At 64.5% G+C, this 24,619-nt stretch overlaps 1 protein-coding gene across 7 annotated transcripts; it reads left to right on the forward strand.

The window, feature by feature from the left end:
* Positions 1–7,030: 7,030 nt before the first annotated feature.
* On the forward strand, positions 7,031–22,513 carry NGFR (nerve growth factor receptor). Of its 7 annotated transcripts, none has more exons than XR_010350839.1 (7): positions 7,031–7,148; positions 10,834–10,978; positions 14,626–14,985; positions 17,908–18,151; positions 18,818–18,978; positions 19,443–20,983; positions 21,049–22,513. XR_010350839.1 is itself a non-coding variant. In XM_064400006.1 (6 exons), exons 1-6 carry the CDS (start codon positions 7,107–7,109, stop codon positions 19,745–19,747), a joined length of 1,257 nt encoding a protein of 418 aa, XP_064256076.1. In that variant the 5' UTR covers positions 7,031–7,106; the 3' UTR covers positions 19,748–22,513. The 7 variants fall into 7 exon arrangements, 2 of the variants coding, with proteins under 2 accessions (XP_064256076.1, XP_064256077.1); XR_010350841.1 differs by having other exon boundaries at positions 19,443–20,963; XR_010350843.1 differs by having other exon boundaries at positions 19,443–20,943.
* The last annotated feature ends 2,106 nt before the right edge of the window (positions 22,514–24,619 follow it).

Genomic DNA, 24,619 nt, shown 5'->3' on the forward strand with positions numbered 1-24,619 from the left:
GCGGCCGGCGGGTCCTGGGGACGGGGCGGATCCAGCGGCGCTCGGAGCACCGAGAATGGAGGGGGGGAAAAAGGTGAAAAAGGCGCTTTTGGAGTGCAGGAAGGGACCCCTGGGGCAAAGTTTGTGTCACCCCAAAGCTGCCCTTGGCTGCGGGAACAGCCTCGGGAGAGCCCCCGGTCACCTCGAGGAGATGGAGCCCCGCTCCTGAGCTGGCCCTGGGGAAAAGCAGCCCCTGCCACTTTTTTTTGTTGTTCTTTTTTGGAAGGAGCTGCAGGTGACACGGGGCATTCCCAGCCCTTGGAGCGGCTCCTGGGGCCAGGTAAAAATCCTTTTTGAGCCCTGGGAATGCTGGCTCAGGGATGTGGGGAGCCCCGGGCTGCCCCCAGAGCCCCGGGGCGGGGATGGAGCCGCCGCTGCTGCAGCAGGAATTGTCCGGCAGACCCCGGTCCCTCCCCGCTGGCTGGAAGGAGCCTGGAGCTGCTGGGTTCAATGACGATTGATAAACCATTGATAAATGATTGATAAAATCGGCTGCGGCTCCTGCCCGGGGCAGACCCAGCGCCCAGAACCTCCCCAGGGAGGGTGGCGGCCCCAAATCCGGGCTGATCTCCCTGGACGAGCCCACCCAGCCCCTTGCCGGCCCCCTGCCCTCATCCCCGGCTGCTGAGGGGATCCAACCCCCCGGAGCCCCCCGGAGGGCGCAGCAGCTCGGGATGCGCCCCAGGAGCTCGGCACGGATTCACCCCCGCCAGCTGGAACCGGGGGAATTCCAGCCCGGATTTCCAGGAAGGCTCCGGGTTTGTCCCTGTGGATGAATGAGCCAAGAGGGTGAAAGAACTGCCCGGGAAGGAGCGAGCTCTGGTCTGGGGCAGCCGGGCCGGGCCGGGCCGGGCCGGAGCATCCCCGGCCCCGGGAGAGGAGCGGAGGGAGCGGAGGGAGCGGCTGCAGATAGGAGGGAAGGGAGACAGCCAGCGCTGCCGCCCGGGGCCATAAATTACCCTGCAGGTTTCCTAATGGGACCCTGATTTATCTCCTGCCTCTGTCTGGACTAATTGAGTTCATTCCGCTCGGTGATTCATGCCGTGGAAATGGGTTCCAGGGAAAATGGGACCTCGAGCGGCTTCGGCGGAGCCCCGGCGCTGGCTCCTGGCAGCCGCGGCGCTTGCAGGAGGGGCTGGGCAGGGACAGCAGCCCCCGGCCCTCCGTCACCGCCAGGGCGCGGCTCGGCTGCCACCGGAGGGCCCGGGGGAGAAACCGGAGAGGGAGCGACCTCCGGGATGGGGGGGACCGGGGTCACAGCCCGAGAAAGGGACCTGGGACATCCGGGGGGGGAGGGACAGGGGAGGGAAAACCCCGGGAAAACAGGAGGGAAAATGGGGCTTGGATGGATGGAGAGATGGAATCCATGGATGGATGGATGATGGATGGATGGATGGATGGATGGATGGATGGATGATGGATGGATGGATGGATGATGGATGATGGATGGATGGATGGATGGATGGATGGATGGATGGATGATGGATGGATGGATGGATGGATGGATGATGGATGGATGGATGGATGGATGATGGATGGATGGATGGATGATGGATGGATGGATGATGGATGGATGGATGGATGATGGATGATGGATGATGGATGGATGGATGGATGGATGATGGATGGATGGATGATGGATGGATGGATGGATGGATGGATGGATGGATGATGGATGGATGATGGATGATGGATGGATGGATGGATGGATGATGGATGGATGGATGATGGATGGATGGATGGATGGATGATGGATGGATGGATGATGGATGGATGGATGGATGGATGGATGGATGGATGGATGGATGGATGGATGATGGATGGATGGATGGATGGATGGATGGATGATGGATGATGGATGGATGGATGGATGATGGATGGATGGATGATGGATGGATGGATGGATGGATGGATGATGGATGATGGATGGATGGATGGATGGATGGATGATGGATGGATGGATGATGGATGGATGGATGGATGGATGGATGGATGGATGATGGATGATGGATGGATGGATGGATGATGGATGGATGATGGATGATGGATGGATGATGGATGATGGATGGATGGATGATGGATGGATGATGGATGGATGGATGGATGATGGATGGATGATGGATGGATGGATGGATGGATGGATGATGGATGGATGGATGGATGATGGATGGATGATGGATGGATGGATGGATGATGGATGATGGATGGATGGATGGATGGATGGATGGATGGATGGATGGATGGATGGATGAGAGAGCAGTCTATGGAATTGGGAGAGGATCCCATGGGGCTGCCAGAGCCCCAGCCCAGCACGGACCTCTCCAGGTGCCCAGACCTCTGTGCCCACCTTTAGGGGTGGCAGGGATCCCTCTCCCCACGAATCCAGCACTGGGATCCCTCTTTGAATCCCCCCCAGGCAGCCCCGAGCGCTCCCAGATCCCCTCCCGACCCCAGGCCCTGCTCTCCCGGCTGGATCCGCTGCCCCCTCGGCGCTTTCCCTGTCACTGTCATGTCCTGGCCCTCATTAAATCCCTCCTACAAGCCAGGATAAAATTGCTTTTACCCAATTTCCTCCAGGCTGGAGGATTCCAGCGGGGCCGAGCCAGCGCTGCCTGTCCCAATCCGATTATCCCGCCCGATCGATGCCGGCCCCTGACCTTTGGCAAACTCTCACCTGCTTCCCGACGCGCCCCGCGTCCCCTCCCGCGGCTCTTCCCGCACCGATCCCCGCCAAAGCCCCGCTGGGAAAGCGTTAATTAAAATAAAACCAATCGCGGGGTGATTGAGGGGCCGGGAGGGCGCTGGGCAGGGGGAGCGGCCCCACGGATCCCCCCGGGTGTGCGGGGACCCGGGCAGGGTCAGACCCCGCTCCCGGCCCCGCTCCCGGCCCCGCTCCCGGCCCCGCTCCCGGCCGCATCCCGCAGATGCTCGCGCCTCATTTGCATAAGCAATGAAGGCAGCAATTAAGTTCCCTCATCATCTCGGCGGGCTGGGAAGAGAGCTCCCTCCTCCTGCGGCAGGCACTGCTGGGAAGAGCCTCTGGAGAGGCGAAATTCCCACCCGGGGGTGAAATTCCCACCTGGAGGAGAAATTCCCACCCGGGGGTGAAATTCCCACCCCCACTTGCACAGGGGAAACTGAGGCACGGCTGAGCGGGCAGCTGGAACTGCCGGCCCAGCCACGGAGAACATCCCGGCCTGGAGTGGGCTGGGAGGATTCAAAAATCCACTGGATCTCCCTGGGCTGCACAGTGGGCTTAGAGGGTTGTTTTAGGGCCCTTCCAGTGGGAATATTCATTCAATCCTATTCAATCCTATTCTATTGTATTTAATCCTATTCTATTCTATTCAATCCTATTCTATTATATTCTAATTTCTATTCTCTATTCTATTCTATTCTATTCTATTCTATTCTATTCTCTATTCTATTTTATTCTATTCTATTTATCTCTATTCTGTTTACCCCTATTTTATTTCTAATTTATTTCTATTTTATTTATAATTTTTTCTATTTTATTTCCATTTCGTCTTCATTTCATTTCATTTCCATTCCATTCTCTTCATCCCTCTTCCATCCCACCTTTATCTCGCTCTGCTCCAGCCGAGCACTCAGTCAATTAAAACAAATCCCCACCCCCAAACCAGAAACAAACGCAGCGAAAAGCGCAGCGCTGAGCCAAGGAAAATAACAAATCTCCTCTCGGCCGGCTCATCCCCACTGACACCGGTTTCCTGCCGGCTGCGGAGTTCCTGATCCAGGAGCAGCCCCGGGATCAATCGGTTCCCGAAGCCGGGCCGGGGCAAGGAGCCGGCCCCGCCCGGGGATCGATGGATCATCGATGCCGCTGCCGCCGCCGCCGGGCGCGGCCCCGTCCTCAATCCCGCTCCCATTCCCGGGATTTTCTCCCCGGAGCTGCCCGGGCCCTGGTTTCTCTCCTGGGTTTGTTTTTCCCAGCCCGGCTCGGCTCTCCCGGAGGTTCCTCCAGGCCGGCCTTATAAGGGCCCGAGGATTCATCCCGATCCCCCCCGCCGCCGGCAGGGTGATGGATGGCGCTGGAAAACACGGGAAGAAAGGGAAAAAGGGAAGGGGGGAGGCCGGGAGCTGCCAGGGCGGGGGAGGGAGGAGGAATTGCAGGCCTGGAGAGCAGGGAGAGAAACCCGAGCAGAGCGGGACACCCCGAGGGGAATGGGGTTGGGGTTGGGGAGCTCGGGGGCGCTGGGTCGCTCCTGCCCCGGGGTTTTGGGGTGCCTGGAGCCTTGGGGTCACTTCCAACCCCCGCGGGAATGGGTGCCCGGGAGCACCGGGGGGCAATCCCGTGTCCCCTGTGTCCCCTGTGTGCCCCATGTCCCCTGTGTGCCCCATGTCCCCTGTGTGCCCCATGTCCCCAGTGTCCCCAGTGTCCCCCATGTCCCCTGTGTGCCCCATGTCCCCTGTGTGCCCCATGTCCCCAGTGTCCCCAGTGTCCCCCATGTCCCCTGTGTGCCCCATGTCCCCTGTGTCCCCCATGTCCCCTGTGTGCCCCATGTCCCCTGTGTGCCCCATGTCCCCTGTGTGCCCCATGTCCCTGTGTCCCCAAACCCTGCAGTCCATCCCAAGGGGAATTCACCTTCCCTGCTCCACCCACCCCACCCCATCCCTGTAGGAACAACTGGGCCCCATTCCCGTGGGATAACTGACCCCATCCCTGCAGGAATCACAGCCCTATTCCCATGGGATAACTGACCCCATCCCTATGGGAATAATGGCCCCATTCCCATGGGATCACTGACCCCATCCCTATGGGAATAATGGCCCCATTCCCATGGAATCACAGCCCCATTCCCATGGGATCACTGACCCCATCCCTATGGGAATAATGGCCCCATTCCCATGGAATAACGGCCCCATTCCCATGGAATCACAGCCCCATTCCCATGGGATCACAGCCCCATTCCCTGCAGGAATCACAGCCCCATTCCCATGGAATCACAGCCCCATTCCCATGGGATCACTGACCCCATCCCTATGGGAATAACGGCCCCATTCCCATGGAATAACGGCCCCATTCCCATGGAATCACAGCCCCATTCCCATGGGATATCTCACCCCATCCCTATGGAATCACAGGTGGGACAGGCTCTTCCAGGGTTTTCCTGGGATGGTTCCCAGACTGGCACCAGGACCTGGTGGTGACAGGGACGGGGCTCGGGGACTGCGGGTCACGGGCTCGGTGTCCCCAGCACGGGGAGAGCAGGGGGAGGAGGAGGAGGAGGGGGGGGAGGAGGGGGAGGAGGGATTTATCCCCGGCCCGAGGAGAACATCTGGATTTGCCACTTGCTGCGGTGAATTAATTGCGGGATCCCGCTGTGCCAGCCCTGCCTCCCGTCTGCTCCCGGGAGTGTCCCCGGGCATGGCGTCCCCTGTCCCCCGTCCCCCGCAGCCGGGGGAAGCCCTGTCACCCCCTCCCATCCCGCTGGGGCTGCGGTGTCATCGGCCATCCCATAAAAACCCCTTAAAACGCTGGGATTATGGGTGGCATCCCAAACAAACCCTGGGTGGGCATCCCAAACCTCGGGTGGGCACCCCAAAAAAACCCTGGATGGGCATCCCAAACAAACCCGGCGTGGGCATCCCAAACAAACCCTGGGTGGGCATCCCAAACAAACCCTGGGTGGACATCCCAAAAAAACCCTGCGTGGGCATCCCAAACAACCCTGGGTGGGCATCCCAAACAAACCCTGGGTGGACATCCCAAAAAAACCCTGCGTGGGCATCCCAAACAACCCTGGGTGGGCACCCCGGCCCCTGGGTGGGCACCCCGACCCCCGGGTGGGCACCCCGACCCCCGGGTGGGCACCCCGGCCCCGGGCACCTCCCGGCCGTTCCCAGCTGGCCCCGGCGCGGCTCTCTGGCTGCGGGCGCTGCTCCATGTGGCTCGCAGATGTTCCTCCCGTGACGGAGAACAAACGGCAGCTTTGGCTCGGCGCGAATCGCGCGGAGGAGCTGCGAGCGAGGGAATTCCGTGGAGCCGTTCCCGGGCCGAGCCGGCCCCGAGCACCCCGGGCTCTGGGTTGGCTTTTCCAGAGGAAACGCGGCGCTTCCCCGCCGTGACCCGCGGGATTTTGGGGCTGCGGGGGTGGGAAGCGCTGGATTTTGGGAGCCGCAGGAGCACCTGCAGAGCGCGGAGCGGGGAGGAAACACCTGGAGCTGGACGCACACGAGGCCGAATCGGCCGGGCCGCGGCCGCGGGAGCCGCCCGGGGCGGTGCCAGCGAGCGGGGCCGTGCCGGTGGCACCGGGGACCGCGTGGCACTGCCGGGTGACCCCGCGGGTGACACAGCGCTGCGGGTGGGCAGCGAGCCCTGGCATTTCCAGCTGCGTGGCACCGCGCAGGGCAGAGTCACCGTGCCGGGACAAAGGAGGGCGGCACGCGGGGACCTTTCAGGGACCGCGGGGCGCCCAGACGGGATTTCTTTGCTGCGGAGGGCAGAAAGACAAAGGTTTAATTCAGCCCCAGCCGCGTGTCCCCCTCCGGGGGCCTCTCGGGGTCACCCGCAGAGCGGGGACAGGCCTGGGGTGTCCCCGGTGTGGGGGTGCTGTCCCTTGTCCCCTGAGCCGGAGCGGGGCTGGGGACCCCATCCCGCCCCGCGGGGCTGCGGGGGCACCGGGGGGGACACGGCGGGGACAGACAGACGGACAAGGAGGGGATGCAGGGGGGATGAAGGACGGACAGACAGCGCAGAGGAAAAGGATGGATGGGCTGAAGAGCCCGGCTGGGCTCGGGGGAGCGCACCCCAAGAGCGCTCCGGGGGCTCGGGGGGTCCCGGGGGGGCTCGGGGGGCTCGGGGGGGCCCGGGGGGTCCCGGGGGGGCTCGGGGGGTGCTCGGGCTTTGTGTGGCGGCGGCGGAGGGTGCGGGCTCGGCCGCTCCGCGATGCTCCGGGGGCGGGGAGGATGAGGAGGAGGAGGAGGGGGAGGGGGAGGGACTTGCAGCCCTTTTCTGGCCGCCGCCGCGGCGGAGAGCGGCAGAGCGAGGGCAGCCCGGCCGCGCTCGGCTCCGGGGGTGTCACCGGCCCCGCTCCCCCCTCGCCATGGCCGGGCTCCTGCCGCTGCTGCTGCTCCTGCTGCCGGCGGTGAGTGCGGGGAGCAGCGCCCGGGCAGCCCCGGCAGCGCCCGGGGGCACCGGGAGCGTCCGGGGGCACCGGGGCACGGAGAGTCCCCGAGACAGCGGGCGGGGGCGGGATGGAGGGGCGCGGGGGCTTCACACGGGAGGGTTTGGGGGGCCCCGGGACGGGAGCCCCGCGGGTGAGGGGCACAGGCAGGAGCGGGGTCCCCGCCGTGCGGGGCTGGAGGGTCCCGGGGGTACCGGAGAGCCCCGGGGGGGCCGGGCAGAGCTCTGTGGGGTGCGGAGGGAGCTGGGTGGGGATGGGGGTCCCGCAGCCCCGCCGGTGCCGCCGCCCCGAGCTCTGCCGCTGCCAAGGTGTCGGAGCCCCAGCCCGAGGGGAGCGGGGGCAGAACCCCCCGTGCCTTCACCACCTGCCCCCCACGCGCCCCCCGAAACCTGTCCCAGACTCTCCCGGCTCCGGAGTGCCCCAGAGCCGAGGCTGAGCCCCTTTTCCTGCCGGCAGAGCCCTCGCCGGGTGCCCCAGACAAAAAACTTCAGGGCAGGGGGGTCAGCAGGGAGGGGAGTGCCCGGAGTGGGGCCGGGGGGGTCCAGGCCCGCAGCTGGGGCAGGAACGGGGCTTTTGGGGGGGGCAGGGTTTGCCGGGGGTCCCAGGGGGGCCGTCAGGCAGCCGGACACCCCTCGGGCAGGATATTAAAGGCGGAGTTCGGCGGGGGCTGAGCAGCGGAGCGGGGCTGGCAGCGCCGTGCCGGGGGGGTCCTTTCCCCTCACCCCCACGGGATCGCCGTGGCCAAACTCCCCCGGGAGCGCTGGGACAGCGGGCGGGGCCGGGAGGGCCCGGAGCTGTCCCAGCCGGATGGATCCCAACCATTCCCCCCCCGGCATCGCCCTCCCCCGGCTGCTGCAGCGGGGCCGGGCTCTGATGTCCCCAAATCGCCCCTGCCCTGCCCGGGTCACCTCGGGGGCTGCTTCTGCACCTGCGGGGCTGGGAGTGCCCCGGGGGGACAGCAGGGACCCTGGCTGTGCCCCCTGGCTGTGCCCGCTCCCCGAGGCCCCCCGGACCCCGCACCCTGCCCGGTACCCGCGCTGCTCCGCCCGGAGCCTCCGAGCGCCGGCCGCAGCCGCGGGGCTCGGCCGCGCTCCCCGAGCTGCCCGAAGTTCGGGAGGCGCTGCGAGCCGGGGCTTTGGCGTCTCCCGGCCGCGCTGCTCGGCCCGGCGAGGCAGAGCGCGCCCGGCACGCTCGGATCTCGGCCCGGGCTCCTCTCCAGCCGGAGCATCCCCTGCGCGGTGCCAGGCCCCGAAACCCCGCTCGGGGCGGCTCTGCCCTCACCCAGCCGCGCCTGCCCGGGCTCCAGCCCCCCCAGCCGCCTCCAAAAGCAATTTAGAGCTTCCAGAGGTGCCGCCTGCGCCCTCCGCCCGCGGCCGGGCCGGGCCAGCTGTCAGGATGCTTTATGGCGTTAATACCGCGCCTTTGTCGCCGGCAGCCGCGCTAATAACGCCGCATTTCCGCGGCCCAACGCGGGCCAGGGGCCCCTGCCCACCCCGGGGGGCTCAGCGCCCCCAGCCCCGCGGGAAGCCCCCGAGCGAGGGGCCCGGGCACCTGGAGCCGGGAATTGGGGGAGCGCGGGCGGGGGAGCCGGGGGTGGCCCCGCGGGGAGGGGACAGGTGGGGACAGGTGGGGACAGGTGGGGACAGGTGGGGACAGGTGGGGACAGGTGGCCCTCAGCGGGACCTGGTGGCGCGGGCAGCTCCGGCTGGGATCGGGAAGGGCTGGGATCGGGGATGGGCTGGGATTGGGAATGGGCTGGGATCAGGAATGGGATGTGATCGGGAATGGGCTGGGATTGGGGATGGGCTGGGATCAGGAATGAGATGGGATCGGGAATGGGCTGGGATTGGGGAAAGGCTGGGATCTCTGAATCCTCTGGGATCACTGGATGTTCTGGGATCTCTGGGATCAGGGGATGCTCTGGGATCTCTGAATCCTCTGGGATCACTGGAAGCTCTGTGACTGCGGGATGCTCTTGGATTCAGGGAAGCTCTGGGATTACTGGAAGCTCTGGGATCTCAGGGATTGTGGGATGATGTGGAATCGCGGGATGCTGTGGGATTGAGGTGAACTCTGGGATCTCTGGGATTCTGGGATGCTGTGCAATCACGGGATTGTGTGGTGGATCTGGGTGCCCCGTGGCCAGCCCAGTCACGGTCACAGCCAGCCCCGTTCCCGGCTGGAAGCGCATCCCGGGAGCCGTGAGAGCCAAACCCGGGATGAGCCGTGCCCAGCCTGGCCCCCAAACCCCAAACGAGCCGGGGGGGGCACTGCCTCACCCCAAACCCCTTCCCAGGGGACATTTGGGGTGCTGGGAGGATTCCCGATATTCCAATCCCTCCTGCTCGCCCGGAGCAGGAAAAGGGGCTGGGAAAAGGGTTTGGGAAAAGGGCTGGGAAAAGGGTTTGGGAAAAGGATCTGGGAAAAGGTTCTGGGAAAAGGGCTGGGAAAAGGTTCTGGGGAAAGGGGCTGGAAAACGGTTTGGGAAAAGGTTCTGGGAAAAGGTTCTGGGAAAAGGGCTGGGAAAAGGTTCTGGGAAGCGGGTTTGGGAAAATATTCTGGAAAAGGCTCTGGAAAAAGGGCTTGGGAAAAGGGTCTGGGAAAAGAGTTTGGGAAAAAAGGTTCTGGGAAAAGGGGCTGAAAAAATGTTCTGGGAAAAGGATCTGGAAAAAAAGGTGTGGGAAAATGTTCTGGAAAAGGGGTCTGGAAAAAGGGTTTGGGAAAAGGGCCTGGGAAAATGTTCTGGAAAAGGGTTCTGGAAAAGGGGTCTGGAAGAAGGGGCTGCCAGGGCGGGCTGGCGGAGCCGCGGCGGGGAGGGGGAGCGGCGGGCCCGCAGCGCAGGGTAATTGGAGCACTTTGTCATTCAGCTGCCTGGAATTGGCGCTCCATTGTCTCGGCCCCGCCGGATGCGGAGCTCCGAGCGCCGCACCGAGCGCGGGGACGCGGCCAAGGCGCTGACGAGGCCGCCAGATGCTCCCCCGGGCCTCTCCCCCCTTCCCCAAAACCGGCCGTGGGTGGCGGCAGAGGGAGGGAGCGGCTGCGAGCAGGGGGAGCAGGGCTGGGAGCGGGCACGGGGCTCCTGCGCCCCGCGGTGCGGCCAGGGGGGTTTTGGGGTTTTGGGGGGCAGCTCGCCCCTCCCCGGGCTGCAGAGGGCCCGCGGGGTGTTTGTGGCGTTCGGGTGAGGTGACAGGTTGACACCCGGTGTCACCAGACAGGGAGGTCACCAGAGCTCTGCTGCTGCCTCAGTTTCCCCATTTCCGTCTCATTTCTGGTGCCCAGGGGGGTTTGGGGGGCAGAGGTGGCACCCAGGCTCTCCAGACCCTCCTCTGAGCAGGAATTCCTCCTCTCCTCTCCCACTCCCCGGGCTGGGGAGGGCTGAGCCCCCCGGGGTGGCACAGTGCCCATGGGGAGGTGGCTGAGGGAGGGACAAGGACAAACAGAGGCCACCCCACCCCAAAGCACCCCCGGGGCCCTCCCGGCTCCCTCCAGCCACAGAACCCTTTCCCGAGGAGTGAATTCTGCCTGGAAAAGCGCTTTTCCCCCCAAATCTGCATTCAGCAGGAGCGGGGTGTCCCCGGAGCCCCTCTTCCCGGGCTGTCCCACCCCGGGGTGACAGGGGTGACCTCCGGGCTCTGCTCTCTGCCAGGGCCCCGGGGCCGGCGCCTCCAAGGACGATTGTGCCTCCAAGCTGTTCACGGCCGGCGGCGAGTGCTGCCGCCTGTGCAACGTGGGCGAGGGCGTGGTGCAGCCCTGCGGGGTCAACCAGACGGTCTGCGAGCCCTGCCTGGACAGTGAGTACCCCCGAGGACCCCCGGCCCCCGGGACAGGCCCTGGGGCCTCCCTGAGCATCCCTCGTGCCCCCTGGAAGTGTCACAGAGCCTCCCTCTGCTGAGGCAGGAGGGGCTCAGGCCGGATTCTGGGGGGAAAATGGGTAAAAATGGGAGATTCTTCTCCCAAAATGGGAGATTCTTCCTCAAAAATGGGAGGTTCTTCCCCAAAAATGTGAGATTCTTTCCCCAAAATGGGAGTTTGGGCCGTGGGGATGGGCACAGCCCCACAGCGGGGTCTGGGCAGAGCTCGTAGGGGGGATTTGGGGTGGATGGTGCCATGCTCAGGGGGTTTGGGGTGGTCCCATGCCCAGGAGGATCCTTGGGATTGGGATATTCCCGGATCCCTGAGCCCTGCACGGGCACCAGTGTCCCTGCCAATCCCTCCCCTCCCTGGGGACCATTCCCAGCCCCTTCCCTGCTGTTTCTCACCTGCTGGCCCAACATTTATCCCCAAAAAATCCCCCAGAGCCATCCCCAGCCACACCTCCCGTTTGGTTTTTTATTCCAAACCTTTCAAAGGCCACAAAATCACAGCAAAGCCGAGGAGGGAGAGGCAAAGGCGGGCAGGGAGGGAGGGGCAGGCGCTCTCCGGGCCCTGCAGGGCTGGGATCTCTGCTGGGATCTCTGTCAGGGGGGATCTGCTGGGGGAGATCTGCTGGGATCTCTGTCAGGGGAGATCAGGGGGATCTGCTGGGGCATCTGCCAGGGGGGATCTTCGGGGGGGATCTGTCAGGGGACATCTGCCAGGATCTCTGCCGGGGTCATCTGCCGGGATCTCTGTGGTGCCAGCCCCGGGAGGCGATGGGAGAGGGGGAAAGGTCAGAGCGGGATGGGGAAGGAGCGGACAGGAGGCAGAGGAGGCGGCAGGGACAGAGCAGGGACAGAGGAGAGCCAGGGCAGGGCTAAAAATACCTCAGCGTCCTGAGAAATCGATGGACGGCGCTGCCTCCCTGAGCCCGGCCGGGAAACGGGGCTGGATCCCTCCTGGCTGAGGGGATGGATCCCAGGGGGGATGGATCCCAGTGGGGGATAGATCCACCAAGGGATGGATCACAGTGAGGGATGGATCCCAGTGAGGGATGGATCCCACCAAGGGAAAAGCTCCTCCTCACCCTCAGCTCTTCCCTGAGAGGGATTTTGGGGTTTGGAGGGAAGAAAACCTGAAAAGCCCACAGCCATCCCTTGCTGGGGTGGGGAGAGGACTCTTGTGGCCCCGGAACCCCCTGGAACCCCCTGGACCCCTCTGTGACCCCCTGGATCCCCCCGGATCCCCCCGGGTGCCGCTGCCCCGGGCCGGGCAGGTGGAGGCAGCGCCGCTCCTGGCACAGCCCCCAGCCGAGCCCCAGGAATGTGGGCACGGCCCAGGGCCGAGGGTCCCCACCTGCCCCCCGGGCTGCCTCCTCCCAGCCCTCCCTTGGACGCGTTCCCGACCCCGCCGGGGGAATTGTTCCGGAACAAATCCTCTGCAACCGCAGCCCGGCCCCTGCCAAAGCCCGGGGGGCTGCCAGAAACCACCCCAAAAGGGGGGGGTGCTCTAATTCCCCCCACTGCAGCCCCCCCAGTGCCCGGTGCTGCCTCATGATTTATTTATCCCCCGGGGGAGGGGGCCAGGGCCCCGTTTGGCTCTGGGCTGTAATTGCTCGGCTCAGATACCTTCGGCTGCCACTGCAAATGTGCCCACTCAGCCGAAAGCCTTTCCTGGCCACTTCCCCGCTCTAATGGCGCCCATCAATAATTCAGGATAATGCGAGGCACGAGCCCCGGTTAATGGGAGCCGCGTGTGCCGCCCGGGGCTGCGCCGGCGCTGCTCGCCCGGCCCGGCCCGGCACGGCACGGCACGGCACGGCACGGCACGGCCCGGGGGCTGCTCGGCCACCGGGGGCTGGCAGCGACAGCGACAGCGTGCCCAGGGCAGCCCCGTCCCCGGGAGTGCCCCAGGACGGGCTCGGGAGCGGCCTGGGGTGCAGGGGGGTGTCCCTGGCTCGGTGGGGTCCCAGCTCCCTCCTGACCCAAAGCATTCCGGGGTTTTGGGGCTCCACATCCTCTAGATCCAGGGAAAGGCTCAGGGGAGGGGTGGGACACCCAGACACAGGGTGAAGGAAGGTGCTGGGAGTGGGAAAAAATCTCTGCCGAGGATGGGGTGGAACCTCCGTCCCTCCCATCCCGGCCATTCCCGGGGGTTTGGGACTGCATCCCCCCCTGGAGCAGCCCGAAATTCCCATCCCAGCAGCCCGAAATTCCTGCCCCGAGCAGCCCGGAGAGCCCGGGGAAGCTGCTGGGAGCAGGAATCCATCCCCAGCCCCATCCCGGGGGTCGCAGGGATCGCGGCCGGGCCCCCTCCCCACCGCTGGGGCCGGAATTCCCGGGATGGGGCGGGGGATCAGCGGCGGCGCGGGGGCAGCGGCAGCTGCGCCCTCCGGGACCGGCTCCGCTCCCTCTTCCGGGGCTAAAAATACCCCGAGCTCCCCGGGGAGGGGCACGGCGAGGGCGGCATTGATCCCCGCAGCAGCGCTGCCACCTCCCCGGCCACCCCCGGCAGGACGGGAAAGGGATGGGATTGTGGGATAGCGGGATCGAGGGATCGAGGGATTGAGGGATCGAGGGATCGAGGGATTGAGGGACTGCAGGATCGAGGGATTGAGGGATTGAGGGATTGCGGGATCGAGGGATTGAGGGATTGAGGGATTGAGGGGCGGAGGTGGCCGGAGGCACCGCCGGGAGGTCAGAAAGGGAAATAAAATCGGGAATGAGGGAGGGGACTGAGCAGAGAGCGCTGGGATGGGCACCGGGGGCAGCGCAGGGGGGATGGACCCGGGAGATGGGAATGGAGGAGGGAATGGGAATGGAGGAGGGAATGGGAATGGAGGAGGGAATGGGAATGGGGAGGAGGGAATGGGATGAGGAGGAGGGAATGGGGAAGATGATACTGGGAAGATGAGCCTGGAATGATGCTCCAAACTGGGAATTGCTGGGGAATGGGATGAAGAGGTGGGAATGGGATGAGGAGCTGGGAATGGGATGAAGAGGTGGGAATGGGATGAGGAGGAGGGAATGGGGAAGAAGATACTGGGAAGATGAGCCTGGAAGGACGCTCCAAACTGGGAATTGCTGGGGAATGGGGAAGCTGTGAATGGGCTGAGGAGTCTGGGAGGTCTGGATGAATTGCTGGGGAATGGGGAAAGTGTCATTGGGAAGGGGAACCTGGGGGACGCCCGAAGTTGGAATTGTGGGAATGGGGAAGGTGTGAATGGGCTGAAGAGCCTGGGAGATGAGGAGCTGGGAATTGCTGGGGAATGGTGCAGGTGTCAACGGGAATGGGAGCCTGGAGGATGCTCGGAGCTGGGAATTGTGGTGGGAATGGGGAAGTGTGAGTGGGAAGCTGAGCCTGGAAAGATGCTCCAAACTGGGAATTGTGGTGGGAATGGGGAAGTGTGAATGTGCTGAAGAGCCTGGGAGATGAGGCGCTGGGAATTTCTGGGGAATGGGGAAGGCATTATCGAGAAGCTGAGCCTGGGGTGGGGGCACAGAGCGGGCTCCCCTCTCCCTCTGACCCGAGCGGGCAACGCCCGAGCGCAGCCGGGCTCTGACCCCAGCCCTGCCCTGGCCAGGCGTCACCTTCTCGGACACGGCCAGCGCCACGGAGCCGTGCAAGCCGTGCACGCAGTGCGAGGGGCTGCAGAGCATGTCGGCGCCCTGCGTGGAGACCGACGACGCCGTGTGCCGCTGCGCCTACGGCTACTTCCAGGACGAGGCCAGCGGGAGCTGCCGCGAGTGCCGCGTCTGCGAGGCGGGCTTCGGCCTCATGTTCCCCTGCAAGGACTCGCAGGACACCGTGTGCGAGGAGTGCCCCGAGGGCACCTTCTCCAGCGAGGCCAACTTCGTGGACCCCTGCCTGCCCTGCACCACGTGCGAGGAGAATGAGGTGCTGCTGCGGGAGTGCACGGCCGTGGCGGATGCGGAGTGCCGCGGTAAGAGCCGGGCCGGCGTGGCTGCGGCGTTGGCACAGCGCCGCTGGCACCGCGGGGACGTTCCCGGTGCTGGAGCTGCCTGGGCTTGGGGAGCGGTGCTGGGGTCTGGCAGGGCTGGGCACGGGAAAGGAGCTGGGGCTGCGTGCCTGTCCCCATCGGCATCCCAAACACAGCTCCAGCCCCACAGGGAGGGGAAAGGGGAGGAAAAAAGGGGAGAGAAAAGGGGAGAAAAAGGGGCAGGGCAAAAATCAGAGCTGTGCTGAGCTCACGGACAAAGCGGGGCTGCTCCAGAGGGGGCTGGGGCTGGTCCCACCAGGGCTGATCCAGCTGGGGCTGCTCCATTGGAGCTGCTCCATTGGGGCTGCTCCTTCCAGGGCTGGTCCCACCAGGGCTGATCCATTGGGGCTGATCCCACCAGGGCTGATCCAGCTGGGGATGCTCCATTGGAGCTGCGCCACTGGGGCTGCTTCTTCCAGGGCTGGTCCCACCAGGGCTGATCCCACCAGGGCTGCTCCCTCCAGGGCTGATCCCTCCAGGGCTGCTCCATTGGGGCTGATCCCTCCAGGGCTGATCCCACCAGGGCTGATCCCACCAGGGCTGATCCCACCAGGGCTGATCCCTCCAGGGCTGATCCCTCCAGGGCTGCTCCATTGGGGCTGGTCCCACCAGGGCTGATCCCACCAGGGCTGATCCCACCAGGGCTGATCCCTCCAGGGCTGATCCCTCCAGGGCTGCTCCATTGGGGCTGGTCCCACCAGGGCTGATCCCACCAGGGCTGATCCCACCAGGGCTGATCCCTCCAGGGCTGATCCCTCCAGGGCTGCTCCATTGGGGCTGATCCCTCCAGGGCTGATCCCACCAGGGCTGATCCATTGGAGCTGCTCCATTGGGGCTGCTTCTTCCAGGGCTGATCCCACCAGGGCTGATCCCTCCAGGGCTGATCCCACCAGGGCTGATCCCTCCAGGGCTGATCCCACCAGGGCTGCTCCCTCCAGGGCTGATCCCTCCAGGGCTGATCCCTCCAGGGCTGCTCCATTGGGGCTGATCCCTCCAGGGCTGATCCCACCAGGGCTGCTCCAGTGGGGCTGATCCCTCCAGGGCTGATCCCACCAGGGCTGCTCCAGTGGGGCTGATCCCTCCAGGGCTGATCCCACCAGGGCTGATCCAGCTGGGGCTGCTCCATTGGAGCTGCTCCATTGGGGCTGCTTCTTCCAGGGCTGATCCCACCAGGGCTGATCCCTCCAGGGCTGCTCCTTTCAGGGCTGATCCCTCCAGGGCTGATCCCACCAGGGCTGCTCCAGAGGAGCTGCTCCATTGGGGCTGATCCCACCAGGGCTGATCCCACCAGGGCTGCTCCTTCCAGGGCTGATCCCTCCAGGGCTGCTCCATTGGGGCTGATCCCACCGGGGCTGATCCCTCCAGGGCTGCTCCCTCCAGGGCTGATCCCACCAGGGCTGATCCCACCAGGGCTGATCCCACCAGGGCTGATCCCTCCAGGGCTGCTCCTTCCAGGGCTGATCCCTCCAGGGCTGATCCATTGGGGCTGATCCCTCCAGGGCTGCTCCCTCCAGTGCTGCTCCCTCCAGTGCTGCTCCCTCCAGGGCTGCTCCCTCCAGGGCTGATCCCATCAGTGCTGCTCCCTCCAGGGCTGCTCCCTCCGGCTCTCCTCGGCCTCCCAGCAGTTCCCGGGCTGTTCCCGTGTCCCGTCCCTCCCTGCCCCAGCACAGAGGGACAGCAGCGCTTTGTCCCGGCCGCCGCCGCGCCGGCAGCGGGGCAGCTCCCGCCGAGGGGTCGAGTAAATGGAGCCACAAGTCAAGGACACAGGGCCGGCTTTGTCCGCGGCGGGCTCGGGAGCGGCTCCCGGAGGGCAGCGGGGGCTGGGACACGGCAGGGCAGGATGCCACCAACCCCCAGCCACCCCCCTGACAGTGACAGCGACAGCGACAGCGACAGCGCTGCGGCCCCGAGGCCGGGGGGGCTGAATTCCAGCCTGGCACGATCCCAGCCTGGCACAATCCCAGTTTAGCACAATCCCAGTTTAACACAATCCCAGCCTGGCACAATCCCGGTTTAGCCCAATCCCAGCCTTGAACAATCCCAGTTTAGCACAATCCCAGTTTCAATCCCAGTTTAACACAATCCCAGCCTTGAACAATCCCAGCCTGGCACAATCCCAGTTTAGCACAATCCCAGTGTAGCACAATCCCATCCCAGTGCAGTCCCAGCCTGGCACAATCCCAGCCTGGTGCTGATCCCGGGGGTGGCACTGGGGTGGCAGGGGGGTGGCAGGGTGAGGTCCCATCTCCTGCTGCAATTCCCGGCTCAGCCTCACTCCGGGATGGGCTGGGGGACGTGGCCTGGCCCTGGCACCGGGCAAAGGCCTGGACAGGGCATGGGGAATTCGGGATGGGACGGGATGGGATGGGATGGGGTGGGATGGGATGGGATGGGATGGGATGGGATGGATGGGATGGGATGGGGTGGGATGGGATGGGGTGGGATTCCACACCCAGGCGTTTCCCTGGACAAGCCCAAACGGCGCCGCTGCTCCCGGACACGCCCGGTGTGGCAGGGGCCAGGGCGGGGTCAGCCCCGGGGCTGGCCAAGGGCAGATCCCGGCCCTGGCGCTGCGGGAGCGGCTCCGTGCGGGGCGGGGGCACCCGGGCAGCCTCAGCCCCCGCTGGGGTGGATTTGGGGTGGAGGGGGGCAGCAGGGTCGGCTCCCCTGCAGGAGCTGTGCTGGGACAGCACTGACAAAGCCACCCCCGGGGCAGGGACAGCTGCGGCGTGCCCTGGACACAAACCAGGCCAAGCCTGGGGACAGGGGGACGAGGCGGGGCTGTCACCTCCACCATCCCCACGGCCCTGGGAGGAGATCCCTGCAGAAATGCCCGTCCTGATCCCCTTCCCCCTGCCCTGGCAGGCCTGCACCCTCGCTGGACAACGCACGCCCCGTCCCCGGGGGGCTCTGAGGGCCCCGAGGCGGCCACCAGGGAGCCGCCGAGCACCGAGGGCGCGGCCAGCACCGCGGGGGACACGGCCACCACCGTCATGGGCAGCTCGCAGCCCGTGGTGACCCACGGCACCAGCGACAACCTCATCCCCGTCTACTGCTCCATCCTGGCCGCCGTGGTGGTGGGGCTGGTGGCCTACATCGCCTTCAAGAGGTACCGGACAGGGACAGGGATGGGACAGGGACACAGGGACACAGGGACACGGGGACAGGGGTTTGGGGAGGGGGGAACAGCGGGACCCCCACTCCGGGTGTCCCACAGCCACAGCTGCCACCACCGAGGGCAGCAGGATGGGCGGATTTCCAAAGTTGTGTGAGGGGTGAGGAGGGAGGTGGCAGCAGGGTGGGGGACACACTGCACCCCTGTCTCTGTCCTTGTATGTCACTGTCCCTGTCCCTGTCCCTGTCCCTGTCCCTGCATGTCCATGTCACTGTCCCTGTCTTTATCCCTGTCCTGGGATCAGGACAGAAACCAGAAAATGTAACAAACCCCAGGGTGGGGACAAACCCCAGGGAATGTGACAAACCCCAGGGAATGGGGACAAACCCCAGGAAAGGGGACAAACCCCTGGAATGTGACAAACCCCAGGGAATGGGGATAAACCCCAGGAAAAGGACAAACTCCAGGGAATGTGACAAACCCCAGGAAAGGGGACAAACCCCAGGGAATGGGACAAACCCTGGGGAATGTGACAAACCCCAGGGAAGGGGACAAACTCCAGGGAAGGGGACAAACCCCAGGGAAGGGGATGAACCCCGGGGAAGGGGACAAGGCCCTGCCAGCCCCGGGGACGTCACCCGCGTGCCGCTGTCCCTGCAGGTGGAACAGCTGCAAGCAGAACAAGCAGGGGGCCAACAACCGCGCGGTGAACCAGACGCCGTCGCCCGAGGGGGAGAAGCTGCACAGCGACAGCGGCATCTCCGTGGACAGCCAGAGCCTGCACGAGCAGCAGCCCCCGGGGCAGGGCAGCCAGGGGCCAGGTGGGGCTGCGGGGCACCCGGGGTGGGCAGGGGCACCCAGGGGCACCCGGGGTGGGCAGGGGCACCCTGGGGTGGGCAGGGCACCCTGGTAAGGACAGGGGCACCCTGGGGTGGGCAGGGACACCCAGGGGCACTCAGGGGCCAGGTGGGGCTGTGGGGCACCCGGGGTGGGCAGGGGCACCCTGGGGTGGGCGGGGCAGCCAGGGGTGGGCAGGGGCACCCTGGTAAGGACAGGGGCACCCTGGGGTGGGCAGGAACACCCTGGGGTGGGTGGGGACACCCAGGGATGGACAGGGACACTTGGGGATGGGCAGGGACACCCTGGTAGGGACAGGAACACCCCGGTGAGCTCAGGGACACCCCGGTGAGCACAGGGACACCTGGTTAAGGACAGGGACCCCCCAGTGAACTCGGGGAGGACGGGCACGCCCCGGGCAGGCTCTCATCCCTCCCCTCTCGGGCAGCAGCCCCCAAGGCCGACGGGACCCCGTACGCGGCGCTGCCGGCCAGCAAGCGGGAGGAGGTGGAGAAGCTGCTGGGCAGCTCGGCCGAGGACACGTGGCGGCAGCTGGCGGGCGAGCTGGGCTACAAGGAGGAGCTGCTGGAGGCCTTCGGGCGCGACGAGGCGCCGGCGCGGGCGCTGCTGGCCCACTGGGCCGGCCGCGAGTCGGCCACGCTGGAGGCGCTGCTGGCCGCCCTGCGCCGCCTGCAGCGCGCCGACATCGCCGACAGCCTGGCCAGCGGCTCCACCGCCACCTCCCCCGTCTGAAGGGCGGCCCGGGGGGGCTCGGGGCTGGGGGGGCCCCAGAGGGGTCGCTCCGGGCCCCCCCGGAGGAGCTCGCGGTGCCGGTACCGGCCGCTCCCCGAGGTGGTCCCGCCCGGCAGCCCCTGATGGGGTTGGGGGGTTCGGCCTCGCTCCCCCGTCACGCGTCCAGCCCTGGGGGCTGCGGGATGGACGGACAGATGGACAGATGGACACGGGAGGGATGGCCGTGCTGTCAGCCCTCTCCGCTGCCCCCCTTCAGCTCCTCCTGCTGCCCCTCGGCTCCCCCCAGCGCCCCCAGACCCGGCTGCGCTCCCCCCAGGGGGAAGGGGGGGCTGGGGGCTCGGGGGGGCTGGGGGAGGGCAGCCGGCCCCCACACTGTGAAATTTGGGGTGCGGCCTCCCCGCAGCTCCGCGGGGATTCGGGGCAGCAGCCGCGACCAGCCCGGACACTGAGGAGAGGATTTTGGGGTGCCACCACCCCCCCGTGGGGTCCGGGGGGACACCGAGGGGACACCGAGGGGACACTGAAGGTGGAAAGCGCTGCCCAAGTGCCTGCCCCCCGCGGGGACACCCCCAGGGCTCCGCTCCCGCCCTGTCCCCGTGTCCCCGAGCTGCCGAGGCCCCCCGAGGCCACCCGAGGCCACCCTGGCACCGTTGCACTGTCCCCCTGTCCCCACCCCGCGTCAAAGGGCTCCTCTGTGCCAGCACTGTGAGAGCAGCTCGGGAACGTCCCCAAGGGTCCCTCGGGCCCCTGGGTGACCCCAGCACCTCCCGGGGAGGTGACATCGCTCAAAGGGCGTTTGGGGGACGTTTGGGCCCCAGCTGGGCGAGCTGGAGCGGCCACTGGGCTGGGGGTGTCCCTTGAGTGCCACTGGGCTGGGGATGTCCCTTGAGTGCCACCAGCCTGGAGAGTGTCCCCTGAGTGCCACTGGGCTTGGGAAGTGTCCCCTGAGCTGTCACTGGGCTGGGGATGTCCCCATAGATGTCACCAGCCTGGAGAGTGTCCCCTGAGCTGTCACTGGGCTTGGGAAGTGTCCCCTGAGCTGCCACCAAGCTCCCGGTGATGTCCCCAATGCTTTGCCCAAGTGGATGAGGCACCTCCAGGTGCGCCGGGCACGCCCTGGGCCAGGTGTGGCACAGCCCCAGGTGTGGCACAGCCCAGGTGTGGCACAACCCCAGGTGTGCCAGGCACAGCCCCAGGTGTGCCAGGCACAGCCCAGGTGTGCCAGGCACAGCCCAGGTGTGGCACAGCCTAGGTGTGGCACAGCCCAGGTGTGGCACAGCCCCAGGTGTGGCACAGCCCAGATGTGCCAGGCACAGCCCCAGCCAGCTGTGGCCTCTCCACCCCTCTGGATTCACCCCAAATCCCCCCGAAGGCAGAGCGGGGTTTCCCCCTCCCGGATCTGTAAATAGGAATTGTGCTGTGTGACCCCGGGGACAGCCCTGTCCCCTCTCCCCTTCCCGGTGGGAATTCCCATCCCAACCCCGTGGTCCCCCCTCGTTCCTGGCCCTAAAGACCCCGGGGGGGCAGAGGAACGATCACCCCAAATCCCGCAGCAGGATTGGGGTGTCCCGGGGGCTGGAGCTGCTCCCGTGGGATTCCAGCCCCAGATCCCCCAAAACCTTCCCGGGATTTCCCTCCCTGCTCGGGGTGATGAAGCTGGGCTGGGATCTGGGGGATTCCCACCAGGATCCCTTGGGAAGAGCCAGGCCTGGCTGGAATTGCTGAAAATCCCAAATCCCAGCCCCAAACTCCTCCCACCGCCCAAATCCAGGGAAATTTGCCCCAAATTTCCGACCCCACTCGCAGTGGGCGTCTGGGATGGAAACCCCAGGTCCTGCCAGACCCAGCCACACCGGGGGGGATTTGGGGTGAGTTCGGGGTGGATTTGGGGTGGATTTGGAATAGATTTGGGGGATGGATTTGGGATTAATTTAGGATGGATTTGGCATGAATTTGGAGTGAATTTCAGATGAATTTGGAATGGATTTGGGGGATGAATTTGGGATGGATTTGGGATGGATTTCAGATGAACTTGGAATAGTTTTGGGGCATGGATTTAGGATTAATTTAAGATGGATTTGGCATGAATTCGGAATGGATTTCAGATTAATTTGGAATGGATTTGGGATTAATTTAGGATGGATTTGGCATGAATTTGGAATGGATTTCAGATGAATTTTGGATGAATTTGGAATGGATTTGGGGTGGGTTTGGGATGAATAATGGGATGGATTTGGCATGAATTTGGATTTAATTTGGGATGTATTTGGGATGAATTTTGGATTACTTTGGGATGAATTTGGGGTGGATTTGGGATGGATTCCTTCACTGGCCGCCTTCAGGTAGCTCCCATTGTTCTGGGTTTTTTGGAAAAGCGACTCCAGGACGAGCTGGGGGTGCCTGGGATGAGGTGCCTGGATCCAAACGGAATTTCTGTTCCTCAGGACAACCCTGCCTCGCCCGCAGGTTTTCATTGCCATGGGAAGGGATCTCAGCACCCCCAATCCCCAAAAATTGAATTTTCAGGGCCGAGGGAACGGGGACAAACTCAGCATCCAAAGAGGAGCCGGGGCTGCCACAACCCCCCCTGGCTGCGGGACAGAAATGGAAATAAAATCCCAAAAAAAGCCAAAAAAACCCCAAAGCCAGGGGGGAAAGCCAAGCCAAAGTCAGAGCTCGTTTCGTGTCGTACCAAGCGCGTGTGTCCCTCCACTCCCCGCTGTAATTCCAGGGCCGATTTTGTAGGATAGAAGGATTTGGGGGGGTCTGGGGGCAGCATGAGCCGGGGGTGCACGGGGGAGGCCCGGGGGGTGGAATTTGTCCGTGTGTATCCTTGGGATGCCAATAAAGCGTCGTTGTCGTTGTCCCGCTCGCTTCTTCCCTAAAAAACCTGGGAATCCAGGGTGGGAAAAAGCCCTCGACGCCTTCCTGATGGGATTTCCCTCCTTTCCCATTCCCATTCCGATCCCAAATCCCTGAATTCCCGGAGCAGGAAAAGCAGGAAACGAGGTGGGCTTCGTGTGTGGGATCAGGGACAGCAGCTGGATTTATGGGGAGAGAGGGAAAAAAAGGGGAAAATTCGGAATAAATCTGGAAAGGAGCCTGAAGTTCGCAGGGGCTGGGGGAAATCCCTGGAAAAGCTGCTTCCCCTTTTTTATGGGAGTCCGGGGAGCTGCTCCATCCCACATCTGCTGCCAGGGGGGCGGCAGGGCCACAGCCCCCCCGGATCCGCCGGGAAAAATCCCAAACCCCTCCCCAGCCCCAGGCCTGGGAAAAGGCAGAAATCGCTGGGAAAAAACTGGGAAAAAATCCAAGTTCAGCTCCACGGAGGCGCTTTTCCCTCACCCCCCACGGGGAGCCGGGAGCTTCCCTTGGAGCGGGAAGGGAAAGGAAAAGCGGGAGGGGAAAATGGGGATGGGAAAATGGGGATGGGAAAATGGGGATGGGAAAATGGGGAAGGGAAAATGGGTTGGGAAAATGGGGATGGGAAAATGGGGAAGGGAAAATGGGGTTGGGAAAATGGGGATGGGAAAATGGGAAGGGAAAATGGGGATGGGAAAATGGGGATGGGAAAATGGGGATGGGAAAATGGGGATGGGAAAATGGGGATGGGAAAAGAGAGAAGGGAAAACCAGGAAGGGAAAATTGGGATGGGAAAATGGGGGAAGGAAAAATGGGGAGAGGAAAACCGGGAAGGGAAAAGCGAGAAGGGAAAACCAGGAAGGGAAAGTGGGAAGGAAAACTGGGAAAGGAAAATGGGGAAGAGAAAACTGAGAAGGGAAAACTGGGAGGGGAAAATTGGGAAGGAAAATGGGGAAGGGAAAATTGGGATGGGAAAACCAGGAAGGGAAAGCCAAGAAGGGAAAACCGGGAAAGGAAAACTGGGAAGGGAAAAGCGTGAAGGGAAAATTGGGAAGGGAAAACTGGGAGGGGAAAATCGGGAAAGGAAAGCTGGGAAGGAAAATCAGGAAGGGAAAAGCGGGAAGGGAAAAGCAGGAAAGGAAAACTGGGAAAGGAAAATGGGAAGGGAAAAGTGGGAAGGGAAAGCCAAGAAGGGAAAAACAGAAAGGAAAAGCGGGAAGGGAAAAGCGGGAAGGGAAATCAGGGAAGGGAAAAACAGGAAAGGAAAACAGGAAAGCAGGAAGAGAAAACTGGAAAGGAAAATGGGGAAGGAAAAGCGGGAAAGGAAAACCAGGAAGGAAAAAGCAGGAAGGGAAAGCGGGAAGGGAAACTTGGGAAGGGAAATTTGGACTCCGCGGGGCTCCCGGCCCGGCTGCACCGACCATCCCATCCCAAATCTCCCGGAATTCCCTCCCCGTCCCCCGGCTGCCCCCAAGCCCTCCCCCCGTTTCCCGCAGGTCTCTCCCAGATTTCCCGCGGGTTTTGGGGCGCAGGGGGGGCAGGGAGGGGGCTCTGGAGGCGCCCCCAGCCCCCATCCCCATCCCAGTGTGGCTCCCAGATGCCGCCGCATTCCCCGCTAATGGGAAGCAGCCGGGGCCGAGGGCGCTGCTCCAGCCCGGGCCCAGCTGGGGCCGGGATTTTCCAAAACATCCCTCGGGAGGCGCATCCCGGCCCCGCGGGACCCCCTCAACCCTTCCAGGGCCTCGGCAGAGCCGGGAATGCCCCCCCGGGGGGATTTAATCCAATTTCCTCCTCTGAGCCCCCATTCCGATCCCGAACCTTCCCAGGCCGGGCTGGGGGTCCTGGGGGTCCCCTGGGGTGGAGACCCCGCCCCAGCCAGCCCGGGTTCCCTGGGATCGCCCCGGGATGGGGGAAAACCCAAAGAGCCCCAACCCCCACCTGGGATTTGGGATCCTCGGGGATTTGGATCAGGAGGGATTTGGGTTCCTGAGGGATTTGGGATCCTCAGGG

This window comes from Passer domesticus, chromosome 27, assembly GCF_036417665.1.
Source record: "Passer domesticus isolate bPasDom1 chromosome 27, bPasDom1.hap1, whole genome shotgun sequence".
Lineage (NCBI taxonomy): Eukaryota > Metazoa > Chordata > Aves > Passeriformes > Passeridae > Passer > Passer domesticus.

Excerpts from the sequence above, each read along its gene's own strand:
- NGFR (XM_064400006.1), top strand. The coding sequence starts at position 7,107 with ATGGCCGGGCTCCTGCCGCTGCTGCTGCTCCTGCTGCCGGCG. Across the intron at positions 14,986-17,907 it reads GGCGGATGCGGAGTGCCGCG|GCCTGCACCCTCGCTGGACA; the intron begins GTAAGAGCCGGG and ends CTGCCCTGGCAG. Across the intron at positions 18,979-19,442 it reads GCAGGGCAGCCAGGGGCCAG|CAGCCCCCAAGGCCGACGGG; the intron begins GTGGGGCTGCGG and ends CCTCTCGGGCAG.